General features: G+C 54.6%; 8 protein-coding genes across 8 annotated transcripts; 5 read left to right on the top strand and 3 right to left on the bottom strand.

Moving 5' to 3' along the window:
• Positions 1-197: 197 nt before the first annotated feature.
• CLAFUR5_10776 (Nonribisomal peptide synthetase) lies at positions 198-605 on the top strand (the record flags this gene model as incomplete). Its single annotated transcript, XM_047909924.1, has 1 exon — positions 198-605. The coding sequence occupies one exon, from the start codon at positions 198-200 to the stop codon at positions 603-605; it is 408 nt and encodes a 135-aa protein (XP_047765094.1).
• A 73-nt stretch (positions 606-678) lies between these two features.
• On the top strand, positions 679-5,208 carry CLAFUR5_10777 (Nonribisomal peptide synthetase; the record flags this gene model as incomplete). Its single annotated transcript, XM_047909925.1, has 5 exons — positions 679-1,003; positions 2,014-2,408; positions 3,364-3,438; positions 3,486-4,193; positions 4,255-5,208. 5 exons carry the CDS (start codon positions 679-681, stop codon positions 5,206-5,208), a joined length of 2,457 nt encoding a protein of 818 aa, XP_047765093.1.
• Positions 5,209-5,794: 586 nt separating this feature from the next.
• Positions 5,795-6,263, top strand: CLAFUR5_10778 (uncharacterized protein; the record flags this gene model as incomplete). The annotated part of the gene is made up of 2 exons (XM_047909926.1): positions 5,795-6,143; positions 6,220-6,263. The coding sequence occupies 2 exons, from the start codon at positions 5,795-5,797 to the stop codon at positions 6,261-6,263; spliced, it is 393 nt and encodes a 130-aa protein (XP_047765096.1).
• A 1,220-nt stretch (positions 6,264-7,483) lies between these two features.
• Positions 7,484-8,323, top strand: CLAFUR5_10779 (High-affinity methionine permease; the record flags this gene model as incomplete). Its single annotated transcript, XM_047909927.1, has 2 exons — positions 7,484-8,139; positions 8,188-8,323. The coding sequence occupies 2 exons, from the start codon at positions 7,484-7,486 to the stop codon at positions 8,321-8,323; spliced, it is 792 nt and encodes a 263-aa protein (XP_047765095.1).
• Positions 8,324-8,805: 482 nt separating this feature from the next.
• On the bottom strand, positions 8,806-16,087 carry CLAFUR5_10780 (Highly reducing polyketide synthase; the record flags this gene model as incomplete). The annotated part of the gene is made up of 7 exons (XM_047909928.1): positions 8,806-12,761; positions 12,822-13,881; positions 13,918-14,786; positions 14,843-14,941; positions 15,004-15,211; positions 15,273-15,838; positions 15,892-16,087. The coding sequence occupies 7 exons, from the start codon at positions 16,085-16,087 to the stop codon at positions 8,806-8,808; spliced, it is 6,954 nt and encodes a 2,317-aa protein (XP_047765676.1).
• A 328-nt stretch (positions 16,088-16,415) lies between these two features.
• Positions 16,416-17,633, top strand: CLAFUR5_10781 (Alpha-ketoglutarate-dependent dioxygenase; the record flags this gene model as incomplete). Its single annotated transcript, XM_047909929.1, has 2 exons — positions 16,416-16,616; positions 16,686-17,633. 2 exons carry the CDS (start codon positions 16,416-16,418, stop codon positions 17,631-17,633), a joined length of 1,149 nt encoding a protein of 382 aa, XP_047764983.1.
• Positions 17,634-17,804: 171 nt separating this feature from the next.
• On the bottom strand, positions 17,805-18,398 carry CLAFUR5_10782 (Short-chain dehydrogenase/reductase; the record flags this gene model as incomplete). The annotated part of the gene is made up of 2 exons (XM_047909930.1): positions 17,805-17,834; positions 17,895-18,398. 2 exons carry the CDS (start codon positions 18,396-18,398, stop codon positions 17,805-17,807), a joined length of 534 nt encoding a protein of 177 aa, XP_047764984.1.
• Positions 18,399-18,651: 253 nt separating this feature from the next.
• On the bottom strand, positions 18,652-19,877 carry CLAFUR5_10783 (Epoxide hydrolase; the record flags this gene model as incomplete). The annotated part of the gene is made up of 5 exons (XM_047909931.1): positions 18,652-18,895; positions 18,966-19,011; positions 19,099-19,150; positions 19,227-19,739; positions 19,806-19,877. 5 exons carry the CDS (start codon positions 19,875-19,877, stop codon positions 18,652-18,654), a joined length of 927 nt encoding a protein of 308 aa, XP_047765505.1.
• Between the last annotated feature and the right edge of the window lie 546 nt (positions 19,878-20,423).

Genomic DNA, 20,423 nt, shown 5'->3' on the forward strand with positions numbered 1-20,423 from the left:
CCTTGTGAAGATACAGACCTTCCTAATTAGGAAAGTGGTCACCAACTGGTATGTATTGGTAGGCTTATTCAGCTATAGGTTATTGGTATGGTATGGACAAGATTAGTACCGGTAACCATACCAATACACTCACTGAGTTCCAGACAGACCTCAACATCCGAAGCAGAGGGGTCGCAGATCCGTACAGCGTGCTCGGCATGACACTGGACTATGTTCACGATGCTCCCCAACCATACGCCCTAAGTCTGCAGTGTACTATCAACCCAACTGATGTGCAACTCGAGGCACGCTACGACGACCATCTTCTGCCCGAAAGACAAATGCAGCGAGTACTACAACAATTCCAAAACTTTTTGCGTTTACTGCTGCGAGCTCCTTTGCAGCTTAAGCCAAATCAAATTCCACGCGTGAGCCCAAAGGATCGTCAAGAACTTCTGCAGTGGAACAAGAGTATACCCACCTACGCCGAGCACCCTCTACATGAATTCTTCAGACGGCGTGCACCGACTATGCCACATGTATCCGTGGCTCTTGAAGCGCCAGATGGAAAGTTCACCTATAAGCAACTGAATGATTTCTCCGACCGCTTGGGAGCCGAAGCCTAGAAACAAGGCGATTTCCACGGGCTGTTCGGTACCGCTTTGCTTCGATAAGTCCAAGTGGGCAATAGTTGCAGTCATGGCAATCTTGAAGGCAGGGGCAGCGTGCGTACCACTTGCGCCGGAGCACCCACGACTGCGCAGCAAAGAAATGATCACCTCGAACGTGCGAGCGACGGTTCTGCTCACTTCACGCGTGCACTACGCCGAATGCGCAGACCTTGTCGCGAACGTGCTTGTAGTGGATGAAAGTACGATCGGTATGCTTCAGGACGATGGTCTGCAGGAAGTCTCCGTCGGTACAGATCAAGCCGCTTATATCCTGCATACGAGTGGCAGTACTGGAACGCTCAAAGGGGTCGTCTTGGAACATCGCAACCTCACCACCTCTCTCATGGCCTACGGTGAGCGCCTCAGTCTCGCTGAAATCACAAGTCCAAGGGTTCTCTAGTTTGCATCATTTGTGTGGGATTCGAGCATCGCGGAAACTTGGACGCCACTACTACTTGGCGGCACGATCTGTATGCCCTCTGAGACTGAGCGCGAGGCAGCTCTCGTAGACTACATCGACGCCCATCATATCGACTGGATGTCATTGACTGCATCTGTGCTTCGGACTTTGAGTCCAGAGGATGTGCCAAACCTGCGCTTTCTGTGCTCCGTGGGTGAGTCCATCGATCCTTCTTCGGCCAAGACATAGGGGTCAAGGGAAAGATTGCGCTTCTTCAATGCTGCTGGCCGAGCTGACGTCTGAGTCGATCTCCCACGCAACTATTGGCACGCCCGTGGGATGTGGTTCTTGGATCGTCTATCTAGATGACATTAGCAAGCTTCAGCCCATTGGAGCCGTTTGGCGAAGCTGTTATTGATGGTCCTGGTGTTGCACGACGTTACCTGGGTGATACAGACAGGACGGCTGCCGCTTTCATACAGCCACCGGCTTGGGTACCTAGTCGTCAGCGTGGGCACATGTACAGAACTGGTGATTTTGTACGCTACGAGCCCGATGGGAGCCTGTCCTTCGTTGGACGGCAAGACAATCCGGTCAAGGTTGCTGGGCAGCGATTTGATCTTAGCGAAGCAGAGCGTGCTCTCACAGAGTCTACCATTGTTCAGCAGGTGGCGGCGTTGTCACACAACAAGCGTCTCGTCGCCGTGATCAGCTTGCCCGGCTCTAACGTTGACAACGACGAGCCATTTGTGCGAGTAGCTGACGATGTTATACATCAGCATCGGGGGCGAATTGCGGACGAGACACAGGAACGGTTGCCATCCTGCATGACTCCTTCGGCTTGGCTATTCGTAAAGCGTTTACCTCTTTCGCAATCTAACAAGCTGGATCGAGTCGCCATCGCGAAATGGATCTCGACTTAGAATATTGATGCAGTGGAATCAAAGCGACTAATAGGAGCAGGTGAGTCCTTAACACCGCCATCCACAGCCGACGAGAGACTTCTCCAAGAGACTTGGGCATCTGTACTCGACATTCCCGTCGACAAGATTGGTAAAGAGACCTCGTTCATCAGCCTGGGCGGAGATAGCATCACAGGCATGCAGGATGTTTCGCGTTGCGGCAAGCGAGGAGTCTTGCTCAAGATGTCGGATATGCTTCGCAGTAGGAGCTTACTCCAAGCGGCGACGCATTGCACTCCACATCATGTTGGAGCGCCGGGTTTGCGACAGAAGTATATCATGCCAGCAGACGAGGCAGCACACATCAAGGAAGAGCTAGGACTGGGCTCTGCCGAATTCCGAGGCTCATATGCTTGCGCACCTTTGCAGGAGGGTATCTTGCTTTCGCAGGCAAGGGTGAGAGAAGTGACTACCTGGCAAGCTTTGCCATGAAGATTGAGAACCAGGCACAGCAGACTGTCGACGCGGAGCGACTCATTGATGCTTGGTGCATTGTTTGTGAAGCATTCACGATACTTCGAACTGTGTTTTGCAGCAATTCTTCAGGTGAAGGCTTTCAGCAAGTGGTTCTGCATCAATCACAGCCTTGGACAGTCACTAAAACGCTCGATACGTGTTTCGAAACTGCCTTCGAACAATGGACTCTGCCAAAGTTTGCGCCAAGCCAACCACGACACAGATTCAGTATATTTCGTAGTCTGACTGATGGAACCTATATCGTCTTTGACATAGACCACGTCCTATACGATGCTGTGTCAATGGATCTGATGGTTGCTGCGCTAAACGACGCCTACACAAGACGAGCACTCCCACTACGCAGTGGTCCAGGGCTCGTTGACTATATAACATGTGCTCAGAGTCGACGAGATACTGCAAAGAGCTACTGGACCTCATACCTCAGTGATGCGGCATCATGCGTCGTTCATCTTGGCATGAAGCATCCTGGAAGTATAGCGAAATCGCGGACAAACAAAGCAGAGGTTCCTTACCACAATGCCAACAAACTGCCCCGGTTCTGCATCGAACAGGACCTTACCATCACTCGCGTGGTACAAGCTGCGTGGAGCATCGTGCTGCAGATACTCACGGGCCAGTCTCAAGTGTGCTTCGGCCTTCTGTACTCTGGACGGGACACCTTGGAGGACGCCGAACAGATTGTTGGACCGCTGATGTCGGTACTGACATGCAAGGCCAACATCACAACGCAGACCACCATAAGAAGTCTACTTAGTATCCTCCAGCACGATTTAGGACTTGCCCTCGAACATTCGGCATGCTCGCTGGCTTGTATTCAAGACGCCCTCGAACTTGAATTAAAAGTCCTCTTTTCAATACTTGTGTTACGGTGCAGCACGCTACTGCGTCGCCTATCTCAGACTCGGGCGACCTGAAATTTCAGCATGTAGCAGGCGAGCTATCGACAGAGGTAAGTGTTTAAATTGTTCTTGTCAACCACCCTACTAACATCATCAGTATCCTCTTTCCTTCCACGTTACTACTTCAAAAGACTACTTCCACGGTGAAATCCAGTACAAGTCGACTAGCGTGCTCGACTCTATCGCATCACACATTGCAGATGCAGTATCATCAGCGATCACAGCGATATTGGATGATCTCCAAACGCCAACAGCGAGCCTCGAACTGGCACGATCACTCCTGCAAAGATGGAACCTCGAAGCACCGCTAGCGCTGGAAGCCTGCGTCCACGAGCAGTTTCGAGAGGTCGCTCTTGCTCAGCCAGAGCGACCTGCCATCCATTCTTCGGATAACGACCTTACTTACGAGAAGTTAGACGACCTATCTGACCGCCTTGCTCGCAAGCTGCAGCAGAAAGGCGTGCGGGCAGAGATCATAGTCCCCATGCTTTGCGAGAAGTCAAGTGTGGCGGTCGTATGCTGTCTCGCGATCATGAAAGCTGGTGCAGCACTCCTGCCGCTCGATCCAAGTCATCCATCGGAAAGGCTTGCTGCCATTGTCCACGACTGCGGCGCACTCCTGGCTATCACCACTGCAAGCTGTATGAACCAGGTCGAGAAGCTATGTCAGACTGTTCTTCCAATCGACATGGGGTACTACGAGCGACTGCCCGCCGACCACGACGTTCAAAGCGATTCCTCAACACCTTCGAATGCGTGTGCAGTCATCTACACTAGTGGCTCTTCAGGCACTCCGAAAGGCATCGTGCTCATCCACTCGAACTTCTCGACAGCGATAGCGGCCGGGTGGAGATATAATTCGACAGCATCCCATTCTTCGAACAGTATTCGTACAAGATGGGCAAGAGGTGCTCCAAGTCGTCCTTCAAGAGGCCCCGATCGAGCAAGTGTATCTGAGCCCAGCGGTTGTGACGGACCATTCTGGCTTTTCACCAACCAAATATCTGCCAACGTTCCACATCTTTGCATCGACGAAAGATGAAGTGGTCCTCGAGATCCGTATACATCACGCTCTGTATAATGCTTTCTCGATGGATGTGATACTGCAAGACATATCCGCAGCCTACGCCGAGCAAACACTCACTCCACGACCCAACTACCACTCACGGGTCTCCCACGTACGAAGCCTTGACACTACATCGGCTATCAACTTCTGGGCCAAAGCCCTGCAGGGCTCGTCGATGACATCTCTGACCCCAGCCGAGCCGCCAACCAGGTGCTCAGCAGCAGAGTCCTCGATAGAGATTACAATGCCCGCACACTCGCTGCAAATCGCCGAAGTGACACCAGCAAACGTCTTCAAGGCAGCCTGGGCGACCGTGTTCCCACAAGCCGTCAAATCAAACGACATCGTCTTCGGAGAGATCCAAACAGTACGCCCATCCACATTCCCCGAAATCGACTCAACCTGCGGACCATCCGTGAACGACCTCCCCGTCCGTGTCAAACTCGAAGACCATCACACAAGTGCCTCACTCGCAGCACAAATCCAGTCGCACTCCCTAGACGCGACACCCCATCACCACCTGGACATAAGATCCAGATCCATCATCAGAGACTGCACGCCTTGGCCTGCCTGGACCCGGTTCAGCTCGATGATGATCTTACAGAACCACGGAGCTCTGCAGGCCGAACGTAATGTCGGTGGTGTAATGTGCCAGCTCGAGCGGTTAAGCTACAATGGCGATTCTGCGGATGTCTGGGTCGTGGCTATGCCAGATGGTGTTTTCCCCCGAACGGGGACCACGACCACAAGCTGAGTGGCTGATGCGCCGGTTGGAGATGGTATTGGAGGCGTTTGCTGATTAGATCAGCCTGGAGTTGATCCGGGCCATGGCGGAGGCAATGTCCGGCTATGAGATGCCAGCGAATCTTTCTATGGAGAGGGATAATCTTCTTCCTTCGAGCAGCGTCATCATGACCGACCACATAGACCTGGTGCGCCAGGCTTGGCGTGATGTTGGTCTACTGGATTTAGCGGTCTGCGATTCGGACGAACACGAGTCATATTGGTCCAGACACAGTCTGAGCACTACCAAAATAAGGGCTTCTCGGTCAACACACTCGACATGATCGCCAACCCGGGCCAAGCTGAGCAGGTCAAGCTCCTGAGCAGTATGCAAGTCGCCGGGGTGAATGCGTCGGCGTGAGCGGGAGGATGGCGCTGGAAGTTTCCAGGCTTGCATGGCCAGTACGAAGAAGCCTGCCGGTCGCTTTGTTCCTGTTGTTTGTCACTGTATGCCAGTCTCACAATCCGTATCTATGCAGCCTGCTTGTTCATTTTACTTCCCACTTAAAAGCTCAGTCGATACTCGCTGATCCTTCATCTCCACAACCACACCAGACATGGCAATCTCCCCGGACCTCAACGGCGTAACCATCGCCCTCACCATCGACAAGCAAGCCCTCCCCGAACAAGACTTTCCCGACCTTGACCCCGAAGAGCGCACCGTGAACCATCTAGTGCAAGCACGGTCACAGCAGATCTTTAAGGTTCAAATGACAGTCGCTCCAGACACCGTCTTCAAAGGTTCCGAGCTAGCCTTCAAAGTCTTCATCGACGGCCGACAGATCGACGAGCCTCTCGTCGAAGCGGGCGTCCTCGGCATGGGGTTTGCGTTCACAGAGACTAGTCTTGGCTCCTACGTGAGCTCGACGATGGTGAGGAAGTATCAATTCACCGATATCAGCACCGGTAAGTCAACGTCTTCGTCCTGTTGCTTGATACTTGATGCTTCGCCACGGCGCCTACTCACCTCATCACAGTCGAGCAACAAAGCCACTCCATCTCTTCGGGTTCCAAGTCAGTCCGTAACACCATGTCATCGACTTCAGCAGACAGCCATGGAATCCCAACCGCATCAAGCAGCACCGCTTCTTCCGTCTACACCCCCATGACCTCCGTCTCTGGCATGTCTGCGCGTCCATCGTCCTCTTACGAATCATTGCTCCCTGGTAGACCGAGCCTGATGGCGATGAGGGCGGCCGTTGTAGCGCTGGGGGAGGGCCAGGGGATGTCGTTGCTGTTATCATCGCTCAGTACCTGGAGCGCTTGGCCTCAGCGTGGACGGAGGTGTAGTGGTCAGATCTTCCAGAGCAGCGGTGGTGGCGGTGGTGGTGATGGATGATAATGAAGCTAATAGGACCTAGCTTCAACGCGTTGAGACGCGCTTGTTGCAACACGAAACTCTTGTTGCAACACGAAACTGACGCGCTTGTTGCAGCACGAAACTGACGCGCTTGTTGCAGCACGAAACTGACGCGTCAGGCTGAAGCCACACGTCCCACTTCATCGTTGCTGCTTCACCTTCGTCTTCTGTCGACATGACAACTTTGCGTGTATCCTTCCATTCCCGCTCCACTATCGACACCCCGATGATAATGCTCTCCGGCATTCCGTCTCCTACGAGCGAGTCATGCCAATCATGCCGACGCCGGTCTCACCTTTCGCACGTCAAGCGTCCCTGGATTGCGTGCTGCCACGGAACACACATCCCATCCGCCTCTGACCTATCATCGTCACACAGCCTGCACCCATCCGACATCCGTGGAGCCAACTCCTGACTGCCTGGAATTGCTCTTCCACCAACACCTGCGTCTCACGAACGCGTTCCTGTCCCACTCGCCTCATGGGGTGATTGGTGCCATGCTGTGAGCAATTTGCAGTGTGCCTGCTGACTACAGCACGTCTTGGCGATATGGAGTGAGGTGTTGCAGGACTTGTTGCTGGCGTTCGCTTTGAGATACACCTTTTGCCTATTGACTAGCATTTCGCCACCAAGTCGAGGAGATGGCAGCCATCGCAACACAGGCAAAGGCACCACTGCTGCCTTCAGGAGCCGGCCGAGGCAGCAATAACCATGGATCGATCGACAGCGAAGCACTGAGCGCATCACATCGCTCGCTGGTACTACTGCAGTAGACTGGTCTTGGTCGGGCATCTGGGTTGGCTCAATCTGGTCGTGGGGCGCCACCGCAACATCGATCTTGAAAGTCTTCTACTCGTTTTCCGGTCCCAGCAACGTCAACAACGTCATGAACGAGGTCAAGGATCCGGTACGAACCTTGAAATCAGTGTCTCTGACAGCACTGGCGACCGCATGCGCGATGTACGCGCTGGTCAACGTGGCATACTTCCTGGTTGTGCCATTGGACGAGGTGCGTAGCAGTGGAGAACTCATCGCTGCCCTATTCTTCGAACGAGTCTTTGGCCAAGCCTTCGGCCGCCGAATACTCCCACTCATGGTGGCTTTGAGTGGTGTTGGGAATGTTATGGTAGTGACGTTTGCACTGGCTCGTCTCAACCAAGAGATCGCCCGAACAGGACTCATCCCTGGTGGCCGACTGCTCTCGACAACCAAGCCGTTTGGCTCACCTCTCGGCGGCCTCATCATACATTGGATACCATCAGCTCTAGTCCTGACAATCCCAAGCGGCGACGTCTACTCTTTCATCCTGGAAGTGGAAGGGTGTCCGGGTCAGATCGTCGCACTTGCTACAGCGATTGGTCGCATCTGGTTGAGGTTCAACCGTCCAGATCTTCATCGTCCTTACAAAGCTTGGATACCCGGCGTGCTTGTGCGGTCATGTATCGCAGTAGCGTTACTGCTGGCGCCCTTCTTCCCCAGTGAGATACAGAAGGCGAAAGGTCTGATCGGTGGAACGGCATATGCTCTCGCTGGAATCGCCATGTAAGTCTCATCCACGTGCCCGAAATGGACCATGCTGATACTCACTAGTCTCCTTTTCGGCGCGCTGTACTGGTACGTGTTTGCGAAGCTGCTCCCACACTGGCGCGGATACAAGCTCGCAGATCAGACGGAGTTGCTGGCTGATGGCACCACCATCACCAAAATTGCGCATGTTCCGTTGTGACAGGCACATCTCTCGCGTCCGTTTTGCAGGCAACAGATAGATCACGCTGCGGCGCAAGCTACAGTACACAGTGAGATCCATGACTACTCATTGGATCGGCATGACTGATTTCCAAGTTCCGTTGCTATTGCTCTTTCGATCTCTCGCTCGCTTCATCTCTTGTCGCACCTTGGAACCTATGCATCGTTGCTGCGTTGTGCTTGCACAATGAGCTGCTGAAACGTGATCGACATGTACTGCACGTTGGATCAATATGCAAACACATCTCTCGAGCGACCGCATGCGATGACGCGCGTGGACCACAGATGGATTTCCAATCTGCCATCGCACGAACTTGCGTGTGGACGCTAATCCTTGAAGGAAGCCCTGGACATGCGGGCTACAGATCGGATGAATGACAAATCCATCCATCTAGTTTTAATACATGTGTATGCCTCCGACTTCGTATGTATACGTAATAAAAAGCCAATCTAGATATGCTACTAATCGACCGTACGACTCGCTAGTCTTGCAACTTCACTTCCTAGCGCAGTCAACGACGGCGTCTGCGTGACCTGAATCGTAGACATTTCCACTCCAAGGCGGCTCCGGATCCAATTACGCAGCTCGACTCCAGCTAACGAATCAATGCCGTAGTCGCCCAGCGAGCGTTCTTCCTCAATCGCTTGCGTGCTTTGGAGAATCTTTGCGATTTGCGCCTTGATCGCAGCCACGGCTGCCAGCTGGAGAGAGACGGTAGGGCTATTGGGGCCATTGCGAATCAACGTTTGGAAAGCACGCACCTCTACAGCCTCAGCTGCGATCCCGTCCGCTGCAGCACCATCTGTGCCAGCTTGACCGCGGCCAAGGGCACCAAAGCGAGCGTCAGACAACAATCCGTAGCCGGGCTTTTGACGATGCGAGATACTTGTCACTAGCTGCGCGGAGCTGGACGGGTTGATCTGGGCGTCCTTGTCTTGCTGCTCGATGGCGAAGCGCAGGATCTCGTGCAGAAGAGATTGGTTGATCGGAGTCCACGCGTTGGTGTCCAACGCCTTCAGGAGATCCACATGTTCGCTCATGTATCCGACATCATCGACAGCGCCCAGGTCGATGGAGCAAGCAGGTAGGCCACGTACCCTTCGATAGTCAGCCAAGGCGTCCAGGAAGGCATTGGCGGCAGCATAGTTGGCCTGGCCCTTTTGTCCAATCAAACCGGAGATGGATGAGAATAGCGTGAAGAAATCCAGCGGGAGGTCCAATTCCTCAGCTGCACGATGCAGATTCCACGCCCCTTGAACTTTGGATCGCAAAGTCTGATGGTACTCATCGTGCGTCATGGAAGCGAAGACTCGATCTCGTAGCACCATTGCTGCGTGTATGATGCCGCGAATTGGCGGTCCAGCGGCGTCGAGGCAGCGGCGAGCGTCGCTGTACTCGGCAATGTCGCCTTGGATTAGCACGACTCGGACACTCAGGAGCTCAAGCTCTCGCAAGACCGATTGTGACTTTTCATCATTGTAGCCACTTCTCCCCAGGACCACGAGTGTCTTCGCCCCCCAAAGGGCTAGTTGCACAGCAATGCCGCCATTGAGACCCTTCAGACCACCAATGAGCACATATGCTGCTTCGGAGTCCAGACTCAGATGCCGTAGACCAGGTCGCACGGGGAGCACCACATCACGGTCTGCGGATCTCGAGACCACGACACGCCCGATATGATACCCGCCCATGGCACGAAATGCAGCCGAGATCTGATCGAACCCAAACACAGTGACTGGTTCGATAGGCTTCAGCACTCCTTGGTCAAGGAGGGTGACTGCCTTCTGCAGCGTCTCGCCAATCAGCTCATCTGGCATTTCACGGTGACCAAAGTCGACGCATCGGTAGGATGAGTTCCGTAGGAACGGGTGTAGTGGCAGGTATCCCCGATCCAGCAAGTCTCGCTTCCCCAACTCGATGAATGTGCCTCCTTCGGCAATGCATCGCCATGACTCTTCGAGCAGCTCCCCCGTGAGTGAATTGAGCACAATGTCGACGCCCCGGCCCGCAGTGATCTTTTGGATGCCGTAGGCAAAGGCCGTGTCTCGGGAACTGAAAATGTGGTCCTCTGGGATGCCATATTCGCGAGTCAGGAACTCCTTCTTCTCCGTGCTGCCGACAGTGGCGAACACTTCGGCCTGAGCCACACGACAGAGCTGGATGACGGCCGCTCCGAGCGCTCCGGATGCCGAGTGGATTAGCACCCGACTTCCCTTTCGCAACCGAGCGAGCCCTTCTAATGAATATAAAGCGGTGACGAAAGGCGTGGTGGCAACCTGCTCGAAGGTCATCCAGTCTGGCAGTTCGCACACCCTGCACGCTGGCTTGATGACACGATTGGCCAAGACTCCGTGGCCGGAAACGACGACCCGCTGTCCTGGTCTGAGGTTGATGACTCCGCTGCCGGCCACTCGTCGCACAATGCCTGCCCCATCAAGACCCATGACATGCTCATTCTCTGGTACGAGCCCCATGGCCACGGCCACATCTTTGAATGCCAGAGAAACTGCCATGATCTCAACTTCAACAGTCCCCGTTGCTAGCTCCACCGTCACATCTTCTTCCTGCCACGTGAGTGAGTCAAGGTCGCCCGGCCTCTCGCAATGTAACGCGACTCGTGCGTCGAACGATGAAAATGGCTTCTGTATCGGTGGAGCGCCCCTGCCTGATCTTCCACGCTCTGCTGCGGCCGTATTTAGTTGTGCATCTGGCACCACTCGAGGGACATAGATCGCGCCTTCGCGCTCAGCAAACTCAAAGTCTTCGCCCTTTCCCTTCAGACTCCCAGCTTGGTAACGGCGCAAGACTTCCAGTACAGCAGAGACAGTGTTTGGCCCGTCGATTTGCTCCACGTCCAAGGTGATGAGCTCTAGCGACGGGTCTTCGGCATGTGCTGATCTGCGAAGACCGTGTATAAGAGCTTTGTGTGGTTTACCTGCTTCAAGTTGCGAGCCTTCTGTAACCCAGAGTATTGGCACTCCACTGGTGAGCAGTTGCTGCAAGGAACTCCAGTCCTCTTTGGATATGTCCGGTAGAATGGGTTCTCCAGCCTCAATGACCAGGGAGATGGGACTGGAGTTCCTTTCAGTAAGATCTTGATCATCTGGTACCACAATCCAGCCTGCCTGAGCTAAGCCATCAAGCAGACCATCTACTGCTGTGCCAGGTTGCGTCAGCGCAGAAAGTCTCAAGGTGCCCCCTACGTCGGCCAATCTCGATTCGGAATCGTCGGCCCAGAGAGTATGGCTACCGCGGAGCAAGATCTCGGGGATGTCCAGCTGTATGCGACGCAGTCCCACCTGCCGGAGGGTTTCAAAGTTTGCTTTGCGGATAGTGTCAGTGCTATCGTCCGTCAACTTCTCGTGAGATTCTCCCAGCTCTTGTGGACTATCGTGGCCATCAATCCTGACATGATCTGTGTCCAATGATGCAGCATGTTCTTGGCTCCACAGAAGGTATCCCCCGCGTTCGACGTATCTCGAAGCTGACTTTACGAGCTCAGCATCGCGATCCAGGTCAGACCGATAGATGACAAGATCGAATTTGGAATTCCCTCTCTTTGTGAGAGCCGAAGCCCCCATGGCTTCCAGTGTGCGTTCGATCACGACAAAATCTTCAACTGCGGGTTCTGTCGAGTACCTGGTTTGGAAGTCGATGAGCTCGTCCAATCCAGGGACAGCGAGGACGAAACTGCTAGCCGCTTCGCGAAATTTGCTTGGGAAGTCCAGCCAGAGGCTCTGGGCCACATCTTGAGCATGCACGATTTCTAATACGGACAGTCTGGAGTGCTTATGCAGTATCAGTTCGATGTACTCATGCATGGGTGATAAGGAGCTAGCTTTGTACACCGGGCGGTCGAAAGAGATGTCTGGCTTCCAGTGCATTTGGCTGTATCTATGGTTGTCATAGACCGAAGGAGGACGTTCGATGATGCTGTGACTCAACCCCGACACCTGCAGTACCAATTGTTGCGAGCTCGCGTCGTGGACAGAAACGTGATACACGTGGCTCTTCGCGCTCTCAGGCCTGCCGGCTCCCGAATAGTCTGCAGTGGCTTCGACTCGTGCCTCATCGATGCTACTTGTCAATTGCGAGGAGACGAAGATGTCATTGATACTGACCGGGACCAGGAGCTCGTTCACATGCCACCGCACACCTTCCCACATCGCAGGGGCCGTGCTCTGGATGCATCCATCAAAAGGAGCCGGGTGGATCAAGTAACGTGATGCTGGCCTTTGCAGCGCGGGCTCCTGAAGCGATACCAATGAACGGCTGCGGCGCTGGCCGATGTGTGCCGATATGGCTTTCTGGGTTCGAAAGCTCGGGCCAAAGTTATATCCAACATCACGCATCGCCTTGTACCAGAGGGTGCCGGGGACCGGTCGATCAAGTGGCTGGGCCGCTGCGCCCTCCGCATCTAGAACCAGGGATCAGCAAAGCATCCAGAACATGTCAGAAAGTCCGTGATTGGACGTACAGTGAGAAGCCTCTTCTGAGTGCGCTCGTCGGATTAGACCAGAGCTATGTTCTTGCCACTTCTCGAGGGCAAAGGAAGCGATATTATACTCGTGCCATTCCGATTTGCCTCCTGTGCGTGGCCGCAATGTGAGCCTTATTCTAACATCTGATCCAGGTAAAAAGGGAAGTGCACGGTCGAACTTCACATCGCGAAGGCGAACACCATGCAAGGAAGTCTGCGATGTCAGCCCAGTCAACGCCTCATGCTGCTGCTGTATCGCCTCGATGGCCATCGCAATGAATCCAGTCGCTGGGAAAAGGATGTCACTTCCAATCTGCGCCTCAATGTCAGCTCGAAACATCATGAGCCAGGGGGAACGACTTGCCCTGTGGTCCGCCAACCAAGGAAGATCTTGCAGTCGCAGCGTGTTCTTCCAGGTCGGCTCCTGCCAACTTGTTCCCAAAACTTTGCTCCCGAGTAGCTCGTGATGTGGGTGCAGGCGGTTCCGCCAGTCCGCGCTGGATTCGCTCTCGTACCAGTACTCTTGAGAGCGGTCCCAAGAGTAATTCGGCAAGTCGACGAGCACCGCAGGTCTGCTCCGCTCGTCGATGGCGTTCACTCGAAGAATGTTTACATCAGTCCCAGCAATGAACGCTCGACCTGCGCATTCGACAAGGCTTCTGATTGCATCTTTGCCCCGTGCAAATGCCGGGGTGTAAGTCACGTCTTGATGTCGTCCAGCCTGTTCCAAAACCTGTTTCACCGGGCCGGCGAGCGCCCCTGAGGGCCCTATCTCTACCAAGAAGTCAATGGACACGTTGGTGTCCAGGACCAGCTGGGTCAAAGCTTCGTCAAAGCGCACAATAGACGCCATATTTTTCGCCCAGTAGTGAGCATCAACTTCCAAGTCTCGTATCCTGCCTGTCAAGGAGGAGAACATGAGCGGCCCAGCACTTTGACAATCGAATTCGGAGAGGTGCGGCGTGATGAGTTCTTGGTAACGGCTGGTGACCTCTCCGATGAAGTGAGAGTGGTAAGCCACATTGACGTGCAGTGGTCGAGCGAACACTCCGGCTGCCTCCAGCCGGGACTGTACTGTACGCAGTTGCTAAACTCTACCAGATAGCGTGGTGCTTTTGGCACTGTTGTGGCATGCAATCCGAATGCTGTCTTCTAGGCCCTCCAGAAATGGTTGCACATCAACAGCACCAGCGCCTGTGGCTAACATACCATAACCACTTGACTGTGCAGCTCCCTCTGCGGCATATCCCCGATAGTACGCAAGAGTGATCGCCTGAGCATTAGTTATCAGACCAGCTGCCGCGGCAGCGGCGATCTCTCCCGACGAGTGACCAAGCACGGCGGTCGGGAGAACGTTCCATTCTCGAAGAAGGTGATGCAGAGCCAACTGCAGAGCGGTCACGAGCGTTTGCGAGAGCTCCGGCCGCTGCACTTCTTCGGCGGTTCGTGGAAGTGTCAGTTCATCGATCAACTTCCAAGCAGGTGGGTGCGGTAGCCCGGCCAAGACATCGTCCAAGTCGAGTATTAGCTGCGTCAGCTGCGGATACAGCTCGAGCAGCGCTTTTCCTTGCTGCGGCCATTGGGCGCCTTGCCCAGTGTAGATGAAGGCAATCGCGGGCGGCTTGCTGCGCCTCTTGCCTGTCACGAGACGGCCCACGTCCAAGGCTGTGGTGTCCGTGACGATGAAACCTCGGTGGAACAGGTGGCTTCTACGCTCTGACAGCGTGTAACTCAGTGAGCGCATATCTATCGATACGCTAGGATTCAGCACATGATTGGCAAGCGCCTGGAATTTCCGGTGCAAAGCTTCTGCATCATTTGCGCTCAGGACAAGCAATTGATGCCGCTCTCGTGGTCGCCCGTTGTCCAGCAGTTGTCCGGTGTAATGGCTTTGATGCGAGAACTGGAATGACTGTCGTTGCTCATGGGTTGGGGCGTCGAGCACGACATGCACATTGGACCCTAGGTCGCCTTTCAGCTCGCCACGTCTCACTGTCACACAAGCACAGGAAACCGACCTCCGTACCCAAACGAGTTGACACTTGCCCTTCGAAACTGTACCTCAGGCCACGGGATTGCATCACGTGAGATCTTCAGCTTGGATCCCTCGAAATCGACTGCAACGAATGCATCAGTGCGTTTGCCCATCGTGCGGAACAACCAAGGACCCAGCACTCACTTTGAGGATTCGGAGTTTGGAGAGACGGCAGGCCAGGTATGGAGTCACTCTCCAGCGTGAGAACGGCCTTGATGAGTCCCGTGATCCCAGCCGCCGGCTCGGAGTGACCGATGTTCGCCTTGGCAGAGCCGATAGTGAGTGGACGTCGTGGATCTCGCGTTTCGGAAAACACAGAGGCAACTCCCTGCGCTTCAGCAGGATCGCCGGCCTCACAAAAGCTGTCAGCAGATGGACAACAGTAAAGGTAGGAAAGGCGGCCGGAAGAATACTTGTGTTCCCGTGCCATGGCACTCGACGTAGGTCGTCTCATTCAAATCCGTGATACCTGCATTTGCATAGGCATTTCGTATGGCTACTGCTTGCGCCTCTGGACTAGGAGCTGTGATTCCACCAGTTCTCCCGTCATTGTTGGTAGCAGAGCCACGGATAATCGCTCGAATAGGGTCTCCATCCCGGATCGCATCGGCAAGACGTTTGATAACAACGGCATTCACGGCCTCGGCCTTGATATATCCATCAGCCCGTGCATCAAAGCTATGGCACCTCCCCGTGATTGACATTGCCCCGTTGATCACTCCCGTGTCCATGGCGTGCTCCGGACTGAGGTAAATGTTTGCCGCAGCCACAATCGCACCGTCGATCTCACCGTTGGACAAATAGCGACAGGCAACGTCCAGGCCGACCAAGCTCCCCGAGCATGCCGTGTCAATGGTCATACTTGGACCTTGGGTGTTGAGGAAATAGCTGATGCGATTGCTGAGAATCGCCCTCCCAACGCCCACTGTCACACCGGGAGCTCTGTCCGTCGGGTCTCGAGCTCGGACATCAGCATAATCTACATGCACCACAGTCAGTGATTGTCGTTTGCGATCAGTCGAATATCCTTGCCGACTGCATAAGACCCTACAAAAGTCCCAATAGCCTTCTTGTTCACGTCTTCCAACCGAATCCCAGCGTTCTCCAGTGCTTCATACACAACCTCTAGGAGCTGGCGCTGTTGGGGATCCATTGCGACCGCTGCTTGCTTGTTGATGCCGAAAAAGGCCGCGTCGAAAGTCTTGGGATCGATGTCCTCGATGAACATACCACCCGGAGAGCGGATCGAGCCTGGCCGATTCGGACCCGCGTAGAAACCAGCTCGAATGAACCTGGACTTGGGTACATCGATAGATGCAATTCGCCCTGCCTGGAGAAGGTTGTGCAGCTTCGTGATGTTGGTGGAATCCCAGTCGAAGTATGCCTCCAATGGCGCACTCTGCTCATAACCCCGCTGCAATCACGCCATCCAAGGACCGCATCGTGTCGAATAGTAGTCACTCGAAATTCAATGGAACAGAAGACACCTTCCCGCTGCACGCACGCCTGCGTTTCGCAGGAAAAGCAAAGCACAGTTCTGATCAATTGGACAAACCATGGTCACTACACACGAAGCGCAACCAGCTGCTCTCAGTGGCTCCTCACGCCGCCGGCCACTGCAACCCACGGGAGTCCTCGATGGAGTCGATCACATCGACCTGACTCCGGTGATCGGCCGCGAGTTCCCGACAGCCAAGTTGGTAGGTTGGATCAATGCCACGAACGCGGATGAGCTGCTGAGGGAGCTCGCATACACCAGTAGGTCGCCCTGTGGAATTAAATCGCCATCTTCCACGATCCATATCAAAGCTAACAAAGCTCGCCTAATCTCCTCCCGAGGCGTCGTATTCTTCCGCGCACAAGACCAGCTGACCAACGACCTCCAAAAGCAGCTGATGCAACGTCTTGGAGAGCTGTCTGGGAAGCCTGCTGACTCGGGGTTACATATCCACCCGGTACTCAACACGTCCAGCGACGTCTCGCAGGACCGTGACCCGGACCAGGAGATCTCCACAATCTCTTCCAGCTTCATCCGTCAGCTGGGCTCGTGGCGCGGCCACGAGGCAGGCCTCAGCGACAAAAAGCAGACGAGTACGGGCCAATGGCACTCTGATATTGGCTATGAAGTCGTGCCCGCTGACTACACCAGCCTGCGGCTGGTGCAATTGCCCAAGACGGGAGGTGACACGGTATGGGCATCCGGTTACGAGATCTATGATCGGATCTCGTCCGCGTATCAGCAGTTTCTCGAAAGCCTCACGGCGACCTTCAGTCGGCCGGATTTTCTCGCTGCCGTCACCAGCCACGGGTACAAACTGTTCACGCAGCCGCGCGGGTCTCCACTGAACGTCGGGGGTTCGCTGACGGCGGTGCACCCGGTCGTGCGCACGAACCCGGTGACAGGCTGGAAGAGTTTGTATCCCGTGGGCCAGAATGTACGATTCATCAATGGCCTCACGGCGGAGGAGAGTGAGGGCTTACTGCAGTGGTTCAAGGCGTTGCTGCTGCACAATCACGACCTGCAAGTGCGCTTTCGCTGGCAGAATGTTAATGACATGGCCATCTGGGACAATCGCTGCACTTTTCACACCGCAACGTACGATTTTGATGGGCTTGGAGAACGTAGTGGCAATCGGGCCGTTGGCATCGGGGAGAAGCCATACTTGGATCCAACGTCCAAGTCGCGCAGAGAAGCGCTTGCAGGTGAGGAGATCGGGAATCCGTTCAAAGATGGTCAGGACCCGGGCGGACTTGGGGCAAAAGTGGGAGTTTAAATTGAAAGATCAGTAGCGAGTTGAAGGAGCGGTTTTGGTGTTGATGTTCGATTGAGCCCACAAAATTGAGCTACTTCATGACATCTGGCATCATCATTGTCATCATCATCATCATCATCATCATCATCATCATCATCATCATCATACCCTTCCACTCCGCATGATTATTGATCAACTGGAGATTAGATTCTGTCCTCCATCCTGCGAGTCTCGGTTAGCCAGGTTCCTGTATACGTTCGTCTTGTTCTTTTGCACACATACGAGCAGGAGCTCTGCGCCATTTAGATAGGCGCCGGCGGGGCTTGCGAAGAAGAGGACGGCCGCGGCAAAGTCTTCCTCGCTGCCAGTCCGCTCGCTCGGATTCTTGCTGCTCGGAAGGCAAGATGCACCGGCAAAGGCACCGTGGCTGTCCTGATACGCGGGCAAGGAGCGAGTGAGCGGCTCCGTCATGGCCGAAGGGAAAAACCCCGGCGCGATGAGATTGACACGAATGCGGAAGTGGTCTTGTGCAAACGTGCGCGCCAACATCCTGACCAAGTGATTCACGGCCGCTTTCGAAGTCGAGTATGCAAAGCTGTGGCCCAGCTGGCGCGAGTAGCCTTCTTTGGAAGACGTGACTAGAATCTGAGCGTCTTGGGGCGTGTTTTTGCGCTGGTTGCCCGCGTGCAACAACGGCAGGAATGCCATGGCCGAAGAGAAGACGGCTGTGGTGTGCAGGTGAAACGTGGACGTGAAGTCGTCGGGAGGTGGAGCGAGACAATGCATTGGAAACCAAAATCCATCCAAGCTAGCACGACATTGTCGTGGGAACAAGGTGCGAAAGCTTACCGAGCACAGGCATGGCATGGCATTGCACGTGTATGTGTCTGTTGTCTAGTGGTGTACACGCACCCAAAAGTATCATGTAGATATCAAGGAGTGCAAACAACTACGGTACAGGTGAGCCCAAGGCAAGGGACGGTTTCAGTCCTAACGACTGCTTAATAAGTAAGGCATTGATGCTACATTCACCGTCCACTCATGCTAAGCTAGTTCTAGCCACTAGACTAGCCGAACCATGAAACTCCGCGCGAAGCCACGCGGAGAGAATGCCGTTCACATCCTGCCACTTCTCCACGTGAGCATAGTGGTGCGCATCAACAGAAGCCCGGAGCAACTGGGGAACACATTGCTCCATATCGTGCGTGAGTGAAGGCGAGAAGACACGATCGCGCGCGGCCGCAATGTAGAGGACAGGAATGTCGATGGTGGAGCCCAGGAGACTGCGACACGGCAGTGATTAGTAATGCTCATATTACGTATATCCATCATCTGGCGGGGGGGACAACCCACGACTGATCGTCTTCGAAGTTTGCGCGGCGCGTCCGATACCAGTTGCCTGGTTGGGTGGGAAAAGGGTCAGTCCATGTCGCTTAGATCGTGCCGTCGGGCATTGGGGGGTTTATGGGAAGAAAAGAGCACATACATGGCCCGTGCAAGCCGTTTCGGGAGTACTTCGCCACGTAGACCTCGAGTTCCTGCCGGGGGAACATTTCCGTCAGCATCGACACGACACCGAGAGAGACACGAACAAGAGTGGGGAGAGAAGATTACCTGATCGGTCAGAAGGCTGCCCTTGCCCAGTCGTTGCAGGTGCTCCAGGTCGAAACCTCGCGTAGGCTCGAAGGCAGTCTGATTCTGCGCATCGCCACTGAAATCCAGTATCTTCAAAAAGTCCCTGATACCTTCCGTCGTGCAGAATGTCTGCTCGAGTATGCCGCTAGCAATCTGCTTTTGGTATGCGAGTTGAGGCACGGCCTTGACCAGGTCGTCAAAGGAAGTCCAATGCGAGGTAGGCCGGCGATATGGGCCGGCGATGGTGAACAGTCGCGAGACTAAGGATGGGTGCCATTGTGCGACACGCCATGCGACCTGAGCACCCCTATCATTCACAAGCGATGAGCGAGCGGGCGACGAAGGCAGAAACGGGGCCAGAGAGTAGTACCAATCATGCCCTCCGAGGATGATCGTGGTGCATTCCAACTGTCTGGCCAATTCGCGAATATCGTCGGCAACGTTTTTGTAGGCGTAGACACGAATCGACTCCGGGGGAACGCCAGGCGCGTCCTATAGAGCCCAGTCAGAGGGTTGAGAGAGAGGGAGAGAGGGAGAGAGAGGACTGCGCAGGTCCACGGGGAGACGTGCCGAGTCACCGTAGCCCAACATGTCGGGCGCGACTACGCGGAAGCCACCGTCGAGTAGCATTGGAAACTGTCGTCGCCAACCAAAGGCAAGATCTGGCCATCCGTGCAGCTAGCAGGAGGGAAGTCTCAGTGGAAATGAATTGCGATGGAACAAGTGTTTCTAGAAGGGGGCGGCGAACCAAAACGACAGTGGCGATAGGGTCGGGACGCTCTGGGTGACCGATGTAGCAGGCTGAGCAATGCGGTGTCAAGAAGAGCGTGTGCTCGCAGAGTGCATGGCCTACGAACCATATCGATGACCATTGAGGTTTCGAAGCTCTTGCCGCACTCGGGGGTCGGTGAAGATGGTGCTCATCTCGTGTCCAACAGTGCAAGAAAAATGAAGGAAGGGATCATGATCATGACCCTTCCAAGCAAGACGGAAAGCACGCTGCATATAAAATCTTGTCGGCCATGTGTACGTGTCTCTCTCCCTTGTCTTCCTGGAGGTAGCTGGCGATGACGTGATGGCATCGCCCGAAATGCGCCATATTCGGGTGGAGGACTACAACAACACCATTAATCTGACGGCGACTATATATAGAGCATCAGCACCCTCAGGCCCAGA

This window comes from Fulvia fulva, chromosome 8, assembly GCF_020509005.1.
Source record: "Fulvia fulva chromosome 8, complete sequence".
Taxonomy (NCBI): domain Eukaryota; kingdom Fungi; phylum Ascomycota; class Dothideomycetes; order Mycosphaerellales; family Mycosphaerellaceae; genus Fulvia; species Fulvia fulva.